General features: G+C 34.7%; 1 protein-coding gene across 2 annotated transcripts in view; it reads right to left on the reverse strand.

Moving 5' to 3' along the window:
- Positions 1 to 20: 20 nt before the first annotated feature.
- Positions 21 to 20,283, reverse strand: part of LOC123561132 (receptor-type tyrosine-protein phosphatase F-like) — a 32,541-nt gene continuing 12,278 nt past the window's right edge. Inside the window, exons 6-17 of one of the 2 annotated variants that reach the window (XM_053516635.1) lie at positions 19,308 to 19,499; positions 19,063 to 19,158; positions 18,213 to 18,404; positions 16,932 to 17,027; positions 13,216 to 13,410; positions 12,958 to 13,053; positions 12,235 to 12,256; positions 10,444 to 11,141; positions 9,219 to 9,334; positions 6,479 to 6,708; positions 5,760 to 5,839; positions 21 to 5,585 (exon numbers count right to left, since the gene is read on the reverse strand). In XM_053516635.1, the coding sequence (XP_053372610.1) occupies positions 5,383 to 5,585; positions 5,760 to 5,839; positions 6,479 to 6,708; positions 9,219 to 9,334; positions 10,444 to 11,141; positions 12,235 to 12,256; positions 12,958 to 13,053; positions 13,216 to 13,410; positions 16,932 to 17,027; positions 18,213 to 18,404; positions 19,063 to 19,158; positions 19,308 to 19,499 (2,216 nt within the window). In that variant the 3' untranslated portion in view covers positions 21 to 5,382. The remainder of the gene's footprint in view (positions 5,586 to 5,759; positions 5,840 to 6,478; positions 6,709 to 9,218; positions 9,335 to 10,443; positions 11,142 to 12,234; positions 12,257 to 12,957; positions 13,054 to 13,215; positions 13,411 to 16,931; positions 17,028 to 18,212; positions 18,405 to 19,062; positions 19,159 to 19,307; positions 19,500 to 20,283) is intronic. The other variant, XR_008365910.1, reaches the window with a different exon arrangement.

Consider the following 20,283-nt stretch of genomic DNA (forward strand, 5'->3'; position numbering starts at 1 on the left):
AGATTATAATGATCATGAGCTGAGCCAAATACTAAAATTTTATTAAACTAAAACTTTACAATAGAGTGTATGTACTAGGTACAATTTGCTTGAAGTAATCAGTTGTCAAAAGCTTTAAACCTTATACAAACCCATGCATCTAAATAATATCACTATACAATACATTTTAAAAACTAATCATGATACTGCTTAATATGTAGCGAATGAAATATATTATCCCTTTACGATATTAAGATAACAAATTAAAGAGAAAGAATGAACTTTTTTCAGCTCTCTTTTCAATGTTTAACATTAAAATACAGTTTCTACGTACAGGATACAACCTGCATTAGTTTATTCTTTTACTAATGTCTCATCTGTATACATCATAATACATATAAAACAAACAATTTAACATTACAGTATACAGCCGCTCTATACAGCGTCTATACAGCGCTACACATAAAACCTTTTTATCAATTGAAAAATTATAAACACATAATTAATAACTACCTAGAATAAAAATATCAAAATACACATAAAAAGCAGTATTAGACATCAAGAGACATTGAATTTTATGTATTGTTCAAGAACCACAAGCTTGAAATCCTAAACTGAAGGTTTATGACATGTCAGTGACCTCATATTTATATTTGTGCCAAAATGTGACACAGCAATAACCCCATACATTTTGGCTTAGTATGTATCAATCTCTATGCTATATAATGGTACACGCGTGGTACTTTCGAAAGCGGTGCCCTTTTGTATGGCACTATACAGCTGTTGATTATTGGTATGTTACAAGACAGAGCACATGTTGGAAGACAACATTCAGAAATGTTCTAACATAACAAGAGATCACAGAGTGATCTTGGCGCCCACCAATGTGCCACTTTTGAGAGTTCCAAATTTCAAGACTTATTGACTAGATTAAGGTCAAATTTCATTTCTGTACACAACATTCTGCATGTGGTCCAAATCCAAAAGCTGTAGCTTGAGAAATGTAAAAAGAAAAGTAGGTCACTAGATTAATTTCAAGGACAAAGTTCTTTGTACACAAAACTATGCATGTGCATAAAGTTTGAAGGCTGTAGTTTGAGAAATTTGAAAGTAGGTCACTAGTTCAATCTTAAGGTCAAACTTTATTTCGGTACATAAAACTATGCAAGTGGTCCAAATTTGAAGGCTGTAGCTTGAGAAATGCGAAAGTAGGTCACTAGGTCAAAATCAAGGTCGAATTTCACTTCAGAACACAAATCTATGCATGTGGTCCAAATTGGAAGCCTGTACATTTAAAAATGTGAAAGTAGGTCTCTAGGTCAATGTCAAGGTCAAAGTTTGTTTCGGTACACAATCCTATGCATGTTGTCTAAATTTGAAGCCTGTAGCTACAGAAATGTGAAAGTAGGTCACTAGGTCAATCTTAAGGTCAAAGCTCATTTTGGTACACTAAACTATGCAAGTGGTACAAATTTGAAGGCTGTAGCTTGAGAAATGTGAAAGTAGGTCACTAGGTCAAAATCAATGTCAAATTTTATTTCGGAATACAAAACTATGCATGTGGTCAAAATTTGAAGCCTGCACCTTCCAAAATGTGAAAGTAGGTCACTAGGTCAATGTAAAGGTCAAAGTTTGTTTCAGTACACAAAACCATGCAAGTGGTTCAAATTTGAAGGCTGTAGCTTGAGAAATGTGAAAGTAGGTCACTAGGTCAAAATCAAGGACAAATTTTATTTCAGAATAAAAAACTATGCATGTGGTCCAAATTTGAAGCCTGTACCTTCCAAAATGTGAAAGTAGGTCACTAGGTCAATGTAAAGGTCAAAGTTTGTTTCAGTACACAAAACCATGCATGTGGTCCAAATTTGAAGGCTGTAGCTTGAGAAATGTGAAAGTAGGTCACTAGGTTAAAATTAAGGTCAAATTTTATTTCAGAATACAAAACTATGCATATGGTCCAAATTTGAAGCCTGTACCTTCAAAAATGTGAAAGTAGGTCGCTAGGTCAATGTAAAGGTCAAAGATTGTTTCGGTACATAAAACCATGCATGTGGTCCAAATTTGAAGGATGTGAAAGTAGGTCACTAGGTTAAAATCAAGGTCGAATTTCACTTCAGAACATAAATCTATGCATGTGGTCCAAATTTGAAGCCTGTACCTTTAAAAATGTAGGTCACTAGGTCAATATCAAGGTCAAAGTTTGTTTCGGTACACAATCCTATGCATGTGGTCTAAATTTGAAGCCTGTAGCTACAGAAATGTGAAAGTAGGGCACTAGGTCAATCTTAAGGTCAAAGTTCATTTCGGTACACAAAACTATGCAAGTGGTCCAAATTTGAAAGCTGTAGCTTGAGAAATGTGAAAGTATGTCACTAGGTCAAAATCAATGTCAAATTTTATTTCGGAATACAAAACTATGCATGTGGTCCAAATTTGAAGCCTGTACCTTCCAAAATGTGAAAGTAGGTCACTAGGTCAATGTAAAGGTCAAAGTTTGTTTCAGTACACGAAACCATGCATGTGGTCCAAATTTGAAGGCTGTAGCTTGAGAAATGTGAAAGTAGGTCACTAGGTCAAAATCAAGGTCAAATTTTATTTCAGAATACAAAACTATGCATGTGGTCCAAATTTGAAGCCTGTACCTTCCAAGATGTGAAAGTTGGTCGCTAGGTCAATGTAAAGGTCAAAGTTTGTTTCAGTACACAAAACTATGCATGTGGTCCAAATTTGAAGGCTGTAGCTTGAGAAATCTGAAAGTAGGTCACTAGGTCAAAATCAAGGTCAAATTTTATTTCAGAATACAAAACTATGCATGTGGTCCAAATTTGAAGCCTGTACCTTCAAAAATGTGAAAGTAGGTCACTAGGTCAATGTAAAGGTCAAAGTTTGTTTCGGTACATAAAACCATGCATGTGGTCCAAATTTGAAGGCTGTAGCTTGAAAAAATGTGAAAGTAGGTCACTGGGTCAAAATCAAGGTCAAATTTCATTTCGGAACACAAAACTATGCATGTGGTCCAAATTTGAAGCCTGTTCCTTCAAAAATGTGAAAGTAGGTCACTAGGTCAATGTCAAAGTTTTTTCAGTGCACAAAACTATGCATGTGGTCCAAATTTGAAGGTTGCAGCTACAGAAAATGTAAAAGTAGGTCACTAGGTCAAAATCTAGGTCAACTGATGTCAAGGTTCATCTTGCTACTCAAAACCATACATATGGTCCAAATTTGAATGTTGTAGGTTATGGCAAGAAGTTTTTAAAAGCTTTTCCCTATATAAGTCTATATGAACCATGTGACCCCCAGGGCGGGGCCATATTTGACCCTAGGGGGATAATTTTAACAAACTTGGTAGAGAACAGATGATGCTACATTACAAATATCAAAGCCCTAGGCTTTGTGGTTTGGACAAGAAGATTTTCAAAGTTTTTCCCTATACAAGTCTATGTAAAACATGTGACCCCCGAGGCGGGGCCATATTTGACCCTAGGGGGATAATTTGAACAATCTTAGTAGAAGACCACTAGATGATGTCACATACAAAATATCAAAGCCCTAGGCCCTGTGGTTTTGGATAAGAGGTTTTTCAAAGTTTTTCCCTATATAAGTCTATATAAACCATGTGACCCCCAGGGCGGGGCCATATTAGACACCAGGGAAATAATCTGAATCATCTTGGTAGAGGACCACTAGATGATGCTTCATACCAAATATCAAAGCGCTAGGCTCTGTGGTTTTGGACAAGAAGATTTTCAAAGTTTTTCCCAATATAAATCTATGTAAATTATAGAAATAAACAAAGGGCCATAACTTACTAAAAAATTGCTGAACCAGTCTGATTTTCAGGGGTACCAATACATCATTCTGACAAAGTTTGGTCAAAATCCCCCAAGTGGTTTCTGAGGAGATGCGATAACAAGAAATTGTTAACGGACGGATGGACCACAGACGCAGAGTGATTTGAATAGCCCACCATCTGATGATGGTGGGCTAAAAATAGTCCATTTATTTAAAGTAACATACGCAACTAAAACCCTTGCAAAATGAAGCGTTTTTAAATCATATTAACTAACGTGAATAAGCATAAATTAACTAAAATATATAAACAATCAACCGTAGAACATAACCTTTCATATAAATATAATAAATCATAATTATAATGGTATTAAAGTGTACACCAAATGTAACTTTAATAAAATAGCCTGGAAAATTTGAGTTTTACTGAGCTTGTATCACTTTAAAAACTTTTGAAACAAACGATAATGGATAAAACTTAATATATTAATGTTAACATATAAAGGGTAGAAATACAAAAAGTGTTGAAGTATAAAAAACATATTTTGCATCATAACGCTGGACATTTCATATTCACAATGTCAAAGGGTCGTACTTAGAACTTGCGTTTAAAGTACTTTTCTACTCTTGTCACGTGACGTATAGATGTGTGATACGTAAACAAAACATTTGAAACTTTTTAAACAAAGAACATCGTGTCATAACACACGCATTGCTATACCTTAGTCGGATAATGCAACAACCGGCTACAACTTCCCACATAGTCTATCTGACACACACATTTTTATAACAGGTACTAAATAAATCAACACTTTTTTTATTTACTCTGTAGTACGACTTGAGTATTTTTATCTAATCTGAGAAGCAGTTGCTAATTAGTTCATCCTTGATCTGATCTAGGGTGATAGCTGATTTTTAAACCACTCCTTAATTGCAAAGTAGTACATTTTAAACTCTTAATACCTTGTTTTTCAGAGCTTTTAAACTTTGAATTTGCGACTGCTCCTCAGTTTTGTTATATAAAAACGAGTTGATGAAAAAGATATATGAGCCGCGCCATGGAAAAACCAACATAGTGGCTTTGCTGGTAATCCGCGCAGTTTGGTCAGGATCCATGCTGTTCGCTAACAATTTCTCAATTGCAATAGGCTTTGACAGCGAACACCATAGATCCTGGCCAGACTGAGCGGATGCTCAGGCTGGTCTGGATCCATGCTGGTTCTTCAACCCATTATGTTTGTTTTCTCATGGCACGGCCCATATGTGTGTATAATATATCTGTGATGATAAGCCTCCTGTAATTCAAATCTGAATGACATTGTAGTAAATATGTTATTTATTTATCGTACAATGATGTCACGTAAATAAAGAAATACATTAAACAAATATCGAACAATAACACAGATAGCAAAAATGGGTATCTTTGCTGTTTAAAGCAATTACGGATAAACTGAACAGTTTTATTCAACAACGTTACCATTGACATAATTATAAAATGTAAGTGCCTTGCACTAGGACATCTAGTACTCCAAATAAACAGTAAATTGCAAACATTGCGAAATGACATAAAAGTAGCTAAAAGTTCAGTTTTTAACTGAAGTTTTCAAACAATATTTACTGAAGACACTTGACAACAGTATCATTAAGTGCTTTCTTCTGTGTTGCCGAAAGCTCATCATACGTGCTGAAAAATCGACCATGATCACGAAGACAAGACAGCTCCGGCTGGGCAGACACGCAGTGGATCTTACGATTATAAACCTGGTCGCCTAGATTCCTCGATCCTGGGTCACGTGTGTACAAAATTATCATTTTAGCTGCAAAAAAAGAAAAGATTTTACATTAGCTATATTTTCTTCATCAATTATGTTAAAGAGAAAATACTGAATAACATGTTACCTTCTTGTTTACTAATTGTACAAAAATATCGTACTAAAACACTTAGTGCATTGTTATTAAACAGTATTTTGGTATGAAAAGAGAGACTGTACCTCCATATCGCTGTATCGTTTCGTATGTACATCTCTTCAAGTCACCAAGTCCTAGTCCTGGTTCTTCAATGATCACGTGCCTTAAAAAGAGCATACGATTGTGCTGGATGCTTTTAGTTTTTATGGAAATGATGAAAACGTTAAATTTCCATATGCGTAAGATTACACATTAGGACCAAATTATGTTCTCCAATACAAAGCATTACCAGCTGAATGTACTCGGTTTTATAAATATCATTTAAACATAACTTTGCATGTCAAAATCGATGTAAATATACGTGAAATGAACAATTCAGTTGGATCATCCAGTTAGATAAATAGAAAAATATCCTAATACGTATGCCTACACCTGCAGGCATCTCTTTTACAACAGAGACTCGTTCATGCGGTCATATAAAACTTCTCTTACCGTAGTGCCTCGTTCACACGTTTATATATGGAGCAAAAAATGAAATCGTTTTAATCCCTTACTCATTTACCTGCGTGTATTAAATTTTGACGCGGCTAGTTCAAACGTCACAGATATTGTATTTAGTTTCAGCGGCATTTAATATAAACTGAATGGCTCATAATTGCTTGTCATGTATGAATGTAAAGTATAAAACAATAATTCGAACGGAGAAGCTACTACGATACTTTTAAAGTAGTGAAAAAAATTAGCATAATCATCTCTTCACTAAACTTTAATATGTATTAAAATCTAACTAAATAATTTGTACCTTTCAGAAAACTCTGTACACATAATATAGAACTTGCATTTTGGCATGTTAAGCAAGTGTTCGTGTCGGCGAACAACAAAGTACTTTGTCTGGATGTTGCCAACAGTTAGAAAGGCAGAGCTGACAAGCGCCTCATGTGCGGGTTGCCTGGCCTCATCAAAGCTTACAATACAGATTGAGTTACTGAGAGAAACACGATGTGGTATACGCTGCAGCACATCCTTGGCATTCTAGATAAAAAACAACATATTTTCAAGAAGGTAACATACACACAGCCGGAAAAGCAGCTAAAGATTAAATGTTAATTCATATTACTTCTGTAATAAACTAGAAAAGGCAGGAATACAATATTCAGTGAAACATTTTTAATTTAAACTATTATTATAGTAAGATAAAATAGATATAGAACAAGGCAGTCTGAAAGACAGCTAAATCCCCCGCCACTGCTATGGATAGTAAAAGGGTAAACCTTTGATTTTAGCTGTGACCTTGACCTTGAACTGACATGGCTGACTCATGAAGTCTGCACAACGTCTTGATGAGGTGATCATTTGACCCAAGTTTCATGAAAATCCTTCAAGGGGTTTAGGAGATACAGAGCCGAAACCTTTGACCTTCAGTTGTGACCTTGACCTTGAGTTGACATGGCTGACTCATGAGTTCTTGATGAGGTGATCATTTGACCCAAGTTTGATGAAAATCCTTCAAGGGGTTTAGGAGATACAGAGTGGACACCAAATGGAAGGCTCAAACCTTCGACCCTTAGCTGTGACCTTGAGCTGGCATGGTTGACTCATAATTTCTGCACATCGTTCTGATGAGGTAATCATTTGACCCAAGTTTTATAAAATTCCTTCAAGGGGTTTAAGAGATATAGAGCGGACACAAAATGGAAGGCTCAAACCTTTAACCCCGAGTTGTGACCTTGAACTTGAGCTGGCATGGCTGACTCATGGGTTCTGCACATCGTCTTGATGAGGTGATCATTTGACCCAAGTTTTATAAAATTCCTTCAAGGGGTTTAAGAGATATAGAGCGGACACAAAATGGAAGGCTCAAACCTTTGACCCCGAGTTGTGACCTTGAACTTGAGCTGGCATGGCTGACTCATGGGTTCTGCACATCGTCTTGATGAGGTGATCATTTGACCCAAGTTTTATAAAATTCCTTCAAGGGGTTTAAGAGATATAGAGCGGACACAAAATGGAAGGCTCAAACCTTTGACCCTGAGTTGTGACCTTGACCTTGAGCTGGCATGGCTGACTCATGGGTTCTGCACATCGTCTTGATGAGGTGATCATTTGACCCAAGTTTTATAAAATTCCTCCAAGGGGTTTAGGAGATATAGAGCGGACACAAAATGGCAGGCTCAAACCTTTGACCTTGAGTTGTGACCTTGACCTTGAACTGACAAGGCTGACTCATGGGTTCTGCACATCGTCTTGATGAGGTGATCATTTGACCCAAGTTTGATGAAAATCCTTCAAGGGGTTTAGGAGATATGGAGAGGACACGAAAGTGTTACGGACGGAAGGACGGACGGAAAGACGGACGGAAGGACGGACGGAAGGACGGACAGACGGACGGAAGGACGGACGGACGGAAGGACGGACGCAGACCATTCCTATAATCCCTCCGCCACGGCGGGGGATTAATAAAAAGGTTATTAAACATTGAACTGTACAATACGAGATGTATTTGGACTCGTACCCAGCTGAGAAAACCATATTGAACTCGCCTAGCGGCTCGTCCAATATGGTTTTCTCAGCTGGGTACTCGTCCAAATATATCTCCGTATTGTACTGAACTATGTTAAATAACCTAATATTATTTATTGAAATATTAAAGTGAAATATATTTGTTGTTTTCAAAGTGAAAAATATCAAGTAATTTCTAACTATAAAGTGTGCAAATTTAGTCAAAACTTGAAATACCAATAAAAAAATGTTCTATATATTTTAAGATCGAAATATCTTTCACTCATGAACACTATATCTTACACTTTCACTCGTGGCTATGACTTTGGTGAAAATATTGAAACACAGCAGCAAAAACAGATACCCTGCATATTTAGACACGTAAGGAAAATAAACAGTACTACGTGAAGCTTCTATAACTTAAATTATAGAAGCAGGCATTCAAAGTACAACTGAAATAGAATGGTTTCTCAACAATTAATGTTATACATGTACTATCACTTAATAGTTCTGGCTTTAATTACCTACACACACATTTCCGTTCAAAATATGAATTTGATCAAATCAAATACGTTTATACAGAACCATCATCTCATCGACTCTGTGTTTTGTGGACCTGTATCACCCTAGTATGTCCGTTTGACGGACTACTTTAATATACTACTTCTGTTTTCCGTCATTTCCATCACAGTTACGAAACAGTTATTACGACAGCTTGTATCAGCACTGACTTGGTGTGACGGATTATTGTTAGGCAGATATACACTTGTGCTTTGATCTTGGCATTTTGTACTATTTCTGGTTGATTCTTTTACTTTTCATATCCCCTCGTCCTTCTGTCTTTGCCTACAGAAAATGTAAAACTACCAGCTCGACGTCTAAAACGCCCAGATCAAAGAAATAGCACAATATTCCATCAATTACTTTAATCCATGTCAAGTATGAGGGAATGAGGTAGCTCCAGAAAAAGATACTTTCTATAAACATAAAATTCTTTGCGTTATTTGTGAAAAACAAAATACAAAATAATGATTAAGTATTACCATATCCCTGTTCGGTGCAGGACCACCGGAAGTAATACTATTCTGCACTTTGTATATCCACAGTGCTAGCACAAATACAGAGATGATCAACACCATAAATGCCATTATTAGGGCCTCTAAAAATAAAAATAGGTTCATGATGCAATTTGAAAGTAGCGTAAAATAATAATGTATGAAGAAAATGAAAACAACAAAGCGAAATTAATCTAATAACATGATTTGTTAGTCTGTACTTTATTTCACCAATCCATGCACTAAAGTATTATGAACTAGTAAAAAATCTGACTTGTTGAAAGGATTCGTCATTAATTATAGCGAAAGTTTGTATCTAGTTTCTTGAAATCCATACATGCATAAAAATATACAGACTGGTTATGATATGCCACTGTTTTATCTTAACCGTTCAGCAGAGACCTGAGCATCCAATATAAAATATGTTCATGAATGGCACAATAACTTAGAACAAATCTATACCAATATTTCTACATGCATATCAGATAATATCGTGAAAATGCCCTTGAAACTTTTAATACTACACTGAAGTAAACTAGTGTAGTGAATGAAGTATTGCCGTTGTTGTACTACTCTGGTAAGGGTCACACTTCTGAAAAAAGTATTACATTCCCTTGACCGATTGCAGAATTTTAGACCGCAAAAATAAAACAACTATTCAATTTTGACCTCCTAGTTCGACCTTGACCTTTGAGCTAGGGATCTGAGCATGATATATTGACTCATTATGGGGAACATTTGTGTAAAGTTATATAAAAAATCCCACTATGCAAGACAGAGTATAAATAGAAAAAGCAATCATATTTACATTTGACCTCTGAAGTGTGACCTTCAACTTTAAGGTAGGGGTCTGAATGTTATTCATGACATGTCGCATCATTATGGGATACACTTGTGCCAAGTAATATAAGAATACTTTTGAGGATGACAGAGTTATAGACCAGGAAGAAATCACTAATGAGTTTGACTTCAAAGTATGACCTTGACCTTTGAGCTAAAGCTCCGAGTCTTGTGCATTACATGTTGTCTTATTATTGAAATCATATGTGTCAAGTAAAATATCTTGATATATTAGAGTTATGGACCGGATTCGAAATTGCGGACGGACGGAATGAGTCCGGTAGGACGGAAGAGTTCAATCCTATTGTCCCAGTAACTCGTTTTCAAGTAACACGGTACTAATAATTAGGTAATATAAGAAAAATGATTTCACCTTTGTTGAATGTGTTTGGTATTATTCTTTCAACGTTCCTCTGGATACCATTTACAATATTATCTGCTTCTTCCTTTGCTTTTTTGATTTTATCCAACTGCGTTGTGACCTCGTCTAATATTTCAGTTATCTCCTCCTCGACCTTGGAACTTAAACTGTCTAATGATTTCTCGATTGCTTTGGTTTTTTCATTTGTTTTTGTTTCTAATTCATTAAAGGATTGTTCATAATTTGAAAATGTCTGTTCAAACTCGTCTATGAACTTAGTTAAATTTGCAAGCTTCTCAGTGAATGCTCTGCGCATATCGTTTATTCTGGTTTCAAAATTTTCTTTCAGCTCCATTACTTTCTTGTCAAATGTTTCTGTAGCGTTTTGTAGGTCTTCTGATTCTGCTTTATCAGAAACTTTATTTGCTAATTTCTTTATTTTATCAGAAATATCTTTGAATTTCTCCTCATCTTTCTTCAATATTTCGCTTTTGAAGTTTTTGAGCATGTCTAAAAATGACGTATAGTCAACTGAATTCTGCCGTTGTATGGTTGAAACTGTCAACTCAATGTCTCCTAGTCCTTTTTTTAGTAAGCTTAAATCTTTTATCTGAAGAGGTAATGGACTACTGTTCCCGACGATCATATCGATCCCATACCTCAAAACTAAACTCAGCACAACACTACATACTATCATACCGACGGGTGACCTGTATAATGCAATTGTACCAAGTGTATCGATTTTTTATCGGATTCTAAAAATTTCAAACGTAACTGAAATAATCTTGCCAAGATTTGAACAGTCCATGTATATCATAATAAATCCAAGCTAAATGAAGTTCTAACAGATGTGACCAAACCTCCGGTTGTATGTAATAAAACATGCAAATATCAGTATGTTTATGTATCAATGAAAATGACATTACCTTTAAGCACAGCATATACGATAAAAAAAGAAGTAATTTTTGACGACATGAATATACACAATTACAAGCACTGAAAATTATTTACTTCTTATGGAAAGAATACAGTATTACACAATAAACTAGAATGAAAACTTTAAAAGAATAACCACAATTAAACATATTGGAAAGGACCTAACTTTAAATGGAAAGAATGTAAACAATTAAACATTGTATGTACGCAATTAAATAAAGTGAAAATGACCTCATTTCTAATATAGGGAAGTATATACGCAATTAACTAGAGTGAAATTGGAAAAGGATCCTTTTTTTCAATGGAAAATCTGCACAATTAAACATAGTGAAAAGGACATAATATTTAATGACGTGCATGTGTTCGGGTTAACAGCCTTTTTCAACATTTTTTTAGGTCATAAAAATGACGGTGTCTTCTTGTATGGGCAAGCATAATGTCCAACTTTATAGTGCTGTCTCAGACGCCATAGACACGTGACATGATACCCAACCCGGTCACATTATACGGACACCAGGTTGACCAGTCCTAGAACTAACTCCCTAATGCTGAGCGTCAAGCTAGGAACTCAGTACTTGTACCATTGTTTCAGGTACTAGTATTTGGTATTTAACCATTTTTGGCGTCGTATCTAAACGAAATTCTAACACGACCCGATTCATTTTCCTCGTGATATAATTCCTTCGCATCAGAAACGAAACCATCATAAACCTAGTCATTATCAATATGGTTAAATGTAATCAATGCTTTTGTTATTATTAGTTAGAATCTATACTTTTTAAATGATATTTAAGAATTTTGGTGGAGAACGTAGTTAAAAAGAAAATACAGTTATATAATAAACTATTAACAAACTATTAAACTCACTTTATCCAGTTCAAAAGAGCACCTGAAACAGAAATATAGAATCAAAATCATAGAAAGACAACATTGATTTCTGACAATTAATTCCAGTCTTTGCAATACGTAATGAAATAAATTCTGTATTAGCAAAATCATCTGTCAGTATTTTGTATATTGTAATTACTTAAAGGTCAGCCTACATTTTTATATTAGATTAATAAACTGCAATACTTAATAGCACCTAACATTTCAATTCAAAGTTTTCATGTAAAACGCCGTGTTTCACAAAACTAAGTACCGTGTTGTTTTTTGAATTGATAATACTGGTAATATATAGGTTTTGTACCGCTCTTCACTCCTGTTGTCCTTCACCTGACATTCAGTACATACCACAGAAGACCTAGTATCAAAATATTCTGACCATGTTTTATATAAATCAGGTAGAACGTGTTAACCAAGTTTATAATTTAGCCTAATGAAATATGTTTTAAACCTAGAAGACTGAATATTTTCATTCGACCTAGATTATATAAAGATTTCACCTAATGATCTATCTTTGACACAAGATGACCAAGTAACAAATTGCCGAGATGTCATTGACAGAAACATTACAGACAAGTTTTTTAAGATTTGTCCAAACTTGTGACCTCTACAGTAGTAACAGTCAGATTGTTGACGTCGCCGACGGACGGCCAGATACGTTACAATATTTTATTTGTCTGGTTCAATAACAATAAAAAGTCGTACTCTGAGTCTTTGCCTTTATCGTATCGGATGTCTCACTCACGCCAATTTTATTGCGTGCCGTCATTGTGAACTCGTACTCTGTTCCAGGTACCAAACCTAAAATGCATTAAAACTAATTCAATGTTCATTACATCATAGGACTTGTGTTTTACAGGTCAATTCATGATTTGATTATTTCTAAATGGGATGTGACTGTGTAGCATTTTAAATAATTCAATTGAAAATTATGATGACTCGTAAGACTTAGCTACTGATTACCTTCAACAGTATATGTGGTGTTATCCGGGGGCAGATGAACATCGAGGTGTTTATATTCTCGTTTATTCGCTGTTGGGTTATAGCCAATGTTAAAAGTTTGTGGAAATCCACCATCCCATCCAGCGTTCCATTTTAAAATGGCACTGTCCTGTGAAACATTTACTACTTGCAAGCCAGTTGGTGGATCCGGTTTTGCTGCGGAAAAACGATTTATATGCGAAATGAAAACAACTTCATACAACACATAATATTCACTCTCTCACTAAATACATATTGAATAGACTTGTTCATGAAACTGGTAATACGGCTACTTTTATCATTTTATTTTCAACAGCTCCCTTTCTTATAAATCCTTAACATGGTGTTGGATAAATTTATCAATGGTCTAAATTTTCTGCTAACTTTCTCGTTACGACTACAGAGAAAAATTGTCGCTAGATACACGACTGATTGTCTAAATACAATATTTTAACAGCAGATCATCTAAAGTATATGTATTTCACTTGTATGAAATTGACTATATGTGTGGTTAAAAAGCGTTTATGAACTTTACGAAACTTGATAAATATTTATCACATATTTTCCAATACAACCAAACCAAAAATTATAACTTGACTTAGTCCACGAAATGGGACACTTTTTAACGACCGTTACACTTAAAAACTGTTGTTGTGATAACAAAAAATCTCTGAGAAGAGCCTTTGGACGCATTGAGCGTAACCAAGACGAAGGCCTGTACGAAAATAGGAACTGTTTTACAGCTGTAAAACGTCTGTAAATGAACTGTATTTTGAAATTACAGCTGTAAAAGACCTGTGAGTGGAAAATTTACAGATGTAAAACATGCAGTTCTCAAAAATACCGCTGTAAAAATACAGTTGAAAATTACAGCTGTAGAATGGTCATGCCTCAAAATTACAGCTGTAACATTTTTGGTGTGAAACATGAGTACTGTCAGCCGTCTTTAATTAATTTCGGCGGAAAATAAGGAATAAGGTCAGTTATTTGGTCGAAAATGTGCTTCCATGGTGTAGTCGAGATAAGTCCAAAGTTAATAGATCCTAATTTTCCCATTGTTTTGCGCAAATTCGTACAGAATTCACTAGAATGCATTCTGCATGAAATGAGACGGTTTTCATGTTTGTACACTCAATATGGCAAGTTTTGCAGAACGAAACCGAAAGTATGGGGTTTATTGTGCGGAAAAGAGCAAATATGTGCCATTTTTAAGGATGTACGAGCGTTTTTTTCAGGATATCCGCCATTTTGAAAAATGTTTCTTCGAATATTGCTTTCTAACAAAAGTTTTGCCAAAAATTAATGCTAAGTAATTAAAATATGGCTAATAATGTACCATTTAACCAAATATATTACGCTTTTTGCGAAAAAAAAATTTCACCCATATTTTTGGCTGGCATTTGCCTAAAATTGATGTAAGATTTACAATGGGGTAGGGGTAGGTAATTGCAAATATCTATTAAAGTAGATCCGGTTTGATTTTGATATTTTTCTGACTGATACAAATAATGTTAAGCTATAAATAAAATAAAAGTTTTTAAGATAGCACTTTATATTATCTAGAAAATATAAATTAAAACAAAAAGAACAAAAAATATCAAAATCCACCACTTTTTAACAATTTTTTCTTAATAAATCTCTTAGATGCACGGTGACCCCAACTTTTTTTCTTTCCATTTTGAAGCATTTTTGTGTGTCATTAATGCTGCAAAATATTTTGAAAATCTTAACGTCAGAATTTTTTTTGTAGATCTAAATACGTTTTTTCCATTGAAAATAAATTGGGTGGGATAATTATGTCAACATGTAAAACTTAAAGAGATTTGTTAGTGGCATTTATGCTTATATAATACTGACATCACCATATATTCATATTAACCTGTAAGACCTGAAATCCCTATAAGATTAAGTAGGATATTATATGTTTTATAAAGTACCAACATTTTTTCAATTTTACAAAATTTCAGAAATGTGTAAACAGTTGGTGAAGAAAATACCCTATAAAATTAAAACGAGTTCGGTGACCTATGTTTTTCTGCTCTTGTTTGTCTTAGAAACTAATGTTCTTCAAGTTCACAGAGTAAGAAAAAATTCTTAACGTTAGAAAAAATTCGCCCGTACATCCTTAAGGTAAGACCACAACTGACTGGCATTTCACTAGGAACTATTCAACCCCCTATTTTCTTTTCATTGTTTCGTTAATTTATTATAGAACTTTCATGAACAATAGGTGTAGGAAAAAGTGATGTTCTAGAAAGATACGTAAAGACAACCTGAAGTTGTCGTTTTTTATATGAAACAGAGAAGGATTTGAATTACTGACCTTCAACCTTTTACATCTACAGCTGTAAAATCAATGTTGTTATATGAAATCTACAGGTATAAATTTGAAATGTGTAATTTTGAACAAAAATACAGGTCTTTTACAGCTGTAAAACTTCATACAGGGAGTTGTCGGAGCACAGCGTGCCCGAATATCCGAAAATGTTTGCCACAAGAAAATGAAAATGACAGAAAAACAGAAAAGAAAAACTCCATTTTTGTGTATAGGGGCGGGTGTGTGTGTTGCTGACTCGCACTGTACTACGTAACAACAAGTAGTGCACATTCTAAAAGAGAAAGGAACATGAAAACGATTTTATCGGGCATGAGTGGAGTGGATAGAGATGATAAGATGGTAAGAAACAATATGAGATATATGCCAAAACTTGGCCAAATTGTGTTCTGGCCTAGATGAATGTCTGAGGGAAGCTTATAAAAATATAAGCCAATGTGAGAAATGTAAAACGATTTATTAACTGTTTTGTCTGAAGTTGAAATAGGTGGGTCTGTAGGTGAGAGCAGGTGGGACACTATGAACAAACAAGAGGCCCAAAGTCGCTCCCCTGACCTTGATTATTTTAGTTTGAACATATGTATAAGACACTGTATCATGAATGGTTATAAGTCAATTTCCCCCATTTGAACAAATCTGTAAGAGGTAGGGATGCAGTATGAGGAATACTAAGAAACAAGTTAATCAGATAGTTAAACTGGAAAGAGTGTCATATAAAACCGTTTACTAACACTATTACAAAATATGACTCAGTGACCTTAAGTGTAACCTGATAATGAACAAAACGATGTCTGTCCCTTACACAGAGTAATCTTTATGTGAGGTTGAATGATTATTAGGGACAGTGCTTAAGAAGAAATAGTCAATTTTAGTGAAGTTGACAATAAAAATCTAACCAGTACTACTACAATATCTGATCACAGTTATATTGACCTGTATGACACCTAACCCGTAATCACAAGAGGTCTACCCCTTACAAAGACCAATCCTTATGCGAGCTTGGATGAAATTTGGCAAAATGATTAGGTAAAAATAGCGAAATTGAGAAGAACCTTTAATACAACTGCGACGCTGATTCCAAGGCGAGTACAATAATCCTATTCATTTCTTCGAATAGTTGAGCTTAATGTAACAGGAGACTCGAATATGTTTGCAACATCTGTCATGTCTTCTAGCACTGACCCAAGTGGAAACTCAAATGTACACGCTTAGTTGCATGTTAAGAAGTAATAGACTAATTATAACTTCTATGTACAACAGTTTATACATTTATACGTGATGGCATATAAGAATATGTAATAAATCAATTTCCGATGGCCCGACATGGTTAATAGGCCGGAAATGTTCTAGGAAAACAACATACTTGGAGTCTTTATCTTGATCTTATTGGACTCAGCACTTTCGCCAACGTCATTTGAAGCAACCACAATGAACTCGTATTCAGTGCCAGGAGCTAAACCTGAAATAAAAATATTATGCATTAAATTTTAGAACATAATATACTTTCACTGACAATTTCATGATTTGAAGTTTTTGACTTTAAATGTAATCAAAGGCCTGAAGGGCCTGAGTCGGCTAATGATTGATGTACTGACAGTATAGTCTACCAGTTTCAGTTTGTTTTTAGTTTTTTTCTTAAAATTTCATAACACAGCTCGATATTTACCCAAAATATTATATCCGGATACGATTACACTTTTCTCCAGTTTCAACAATATATTTTACAAATTGTGATGATACGAAGACATTTAGCAGCAATTGGCAGTATCTGACATTGAAGTTTTCGGTTAAATTACCTCTTATTTAAATCTTTTCATAAAAAAGTTGTTTCGTTTCGTGAAAGCAGCCAAACATAGACGATCTACTTTCGATTTCAAAAACTACAAGAAAATACAATTTAATGTTTCGCCGATTTGTTTATTTCTCGAAAAATAAGAATTAAAATCATTTTTAATATCAGTAGTAACTAAACAAACCAATAGCGCTTCTTCTTCCGATAATTCATCCGTTTACTGACTGCAAAATTCAACCCACGCAAAGTTTATAGAAATCATACGATGCGTGTTTACGTTCAATGTGGGAGAATTAAGGCTGATCGGCTATGTTACCTAACGCATCCAGACGATTCAGATTTTGTTTTTAAAAAAGCATTGTGTGCGTTTCTGTAATTTTATATACGTTTTTATACGCTTAGAAATTATTAGACATGCGTATTTGCATTATTTCTATACGTAATTTACGCTAATAGGCATCTTATCTGGAGCCCTGTGGAACTATTTTTTGTCTTTCGCTGGATGTTACCCAAGCTTTGTAAGCCTGCGCAATTCTTAAAATGCCAATTTATGCTTAATGAGTTACATTCGAGTATTGCACAATTACAAGTCATAAATATGACAGATTACATCGTATATTGGTCATAGCAAAGGGAATTGACACAACTTAACTTCATTCATGCAGTGAACTGTTTGAAGTTTGAGAAATCTAATGGAACTACATCTCTTCACGTGTTATTCGGTCCATTTAGAGAATCGCTGAACAGCAAGGACTCGTCAAAAGGCTTTCAGCCTTTAGCCGACTCAAAAACCACTTTCGAAAATTTGATCAGATGAAATCTGAATGTTTTTTTTATCCTGCACCTACTTACCATCAACTTTAAAGCTTGTGCTACCCTGTGGCTGAACATCGCGAAATTTGAAATTTGGTCTACCTCCCGCTGCCTTATAGCCAACTCTAAAATGTTGCGGTAATCCCCCGTCCAACCCAGCGTTCCATTTTAAACTAACACTGTCCTTGGAAACATTTACTTCTTGCAAGTCAACTGGTTGATCCGGTTTTGCTGAAAAATGTATAAGTGAAATGAAAATTACTTATTTTATTTTTATTTCACTTTGTCCCTAAATACAAACTGAAAGAACCGGATCATGAAACGGGTAATACAGTTGTTTCATTTTATCTTTTACTGGTCTTTTTCTTGAATAATACTTGAAAAGCTTTTGCGTAAATTAAACTAAAATTTATCAATGACCTGAAATTTTTATTACAACTATTTGTGTTATTTCCATTACGCTAGTAACTCTAACAAAATCAGAATGAAAAGAATCTGCTTCTTTGCCAAGCATACGATCGACCATCCAAATAGTATTTATTAAAGGCATCGGGCAGTTTTCTATATGTATACAGGCAAATATTTTCCCAGGGACAGACTTTCTTTAAACTTTGTGTACTGACTGAGAGTCAAGTTTAAAACGGAAATATGTATTAATATACATGGTTTGTAACACTCAATTTACTTTAAAGATAATCGGAAGCTCAAACGCCGTCTGGTTGCAAGGTAATAAACTAATCATCATCGCAAACTTTTCAAAGCTACATCGATGATACATTACATATTGTAAGCGCGAACGAATGTAAAAATATGTAGCAAGTTAATACACTGTTCTCTAAATGTAATGTTAAAATAAGTCAGAAGTTTTAGGAAAATAATTTAAACATACTTGGAGTCTTTGCCTTGATCATTTTGGAGTCCGCACTTTCGCCGACGTTATTGAAAGCAATCACAATGAACTCGTATTCAGCGCCAGGAGCCAAATCTAAAATATAATATGACACAAATTTTAAACACGTCATTTTATTAATATGCTTTCACTGACAATTTCATGATTTTATGTGCTCGACTTAAACTGTAAAACGCTATGTTCGGTAATATGATCTGATAAAATATCAGCCTGCTTCTACTTACGATTAACTGTTGAGTAAGTGCTTCCCGGTGGCTGAACATCGACAAACTTAAAATTCTGTCTACCTCCTGATGCCTTATATCCAACTTTAAACTGTTGTGGCAATCCCCCATCCAACCCAGCGTTCCATTTCAACGCAACACTGCCCTTTGAAACCTTTTCCACCTCCAAGTCAGCTGGTGGATCCGGTTTTGCTGTAAAGAAAGTATTACTGATTTAACGGCTAAGTGTAAGTTCAAGACAAAGCTTCGCACTTGGGGACAGTTAGTACAATATATGTTTGTAATATCATTTTACAAATAGAGGATAGATTCTATTCGTTTGTTTTGAGTGAATATGGAATATATCTCACTGAGAAGTGAGAAAATTTCAAATATTTTCATGAGCGCGTAGCGCGAGTGAAAATGTGAAAATGTTCTCACTTTGAGGTGAGATATTCTATATTCACGAAAAACAAACAAATTTTCATTTTATTTTATGCTTACTTATAATTTGAATCGAGAAACATACTATAAAGAACAAAGTGCGACTACAATTTTCAGCCTGTTTTAAGTAATGATTTATGTAGGCCTACAAGTAGATCGGCAAAGCTATATCATTTATACACAATGTAGGCCTACAAGTAGATCGGCAAAGCTATATCATTTATACACAATGTAGGCCTACAAGTGGATAGGCAAAGCTATATCATTACAGATTGATATGCAGTGAGTGATATGGATTATATCTCACTGACAGAATACAGTATTTCATCAGTTAGCATAAAATAAAACCCTTTATCAGAACAATACATGTAACTTGCATTTTATGATCTGGCGGCACAAATTACAATGTTATTGATGTGAACTTTCCATCTCAAACTGCATTTAAATGTACTAATCATTAACAATTTCAAACTGCCAGATAACTTCGAAAATAAATAAGCATAAGAATATAACTCCTGATTGTATGTAATATGTAGGGTAAAGATAAGCACCT

The sequence above is a fragment of the Mercenaria mercenaria genome, chromosome 10 (assembly GCF_021730395.1).
Source record: "Mercenaria mercenaria strain notata chromosome 10, MADL_Memer_1, whole genome shotgun sequence".
In the NCBI taxonomy this organism is placed as follows: Eukaryota; Metazoa; Mollusca; class Bivalvia; order Venerida; family Veneridae; genus Mercenaria; species Mercenaria mercenaria.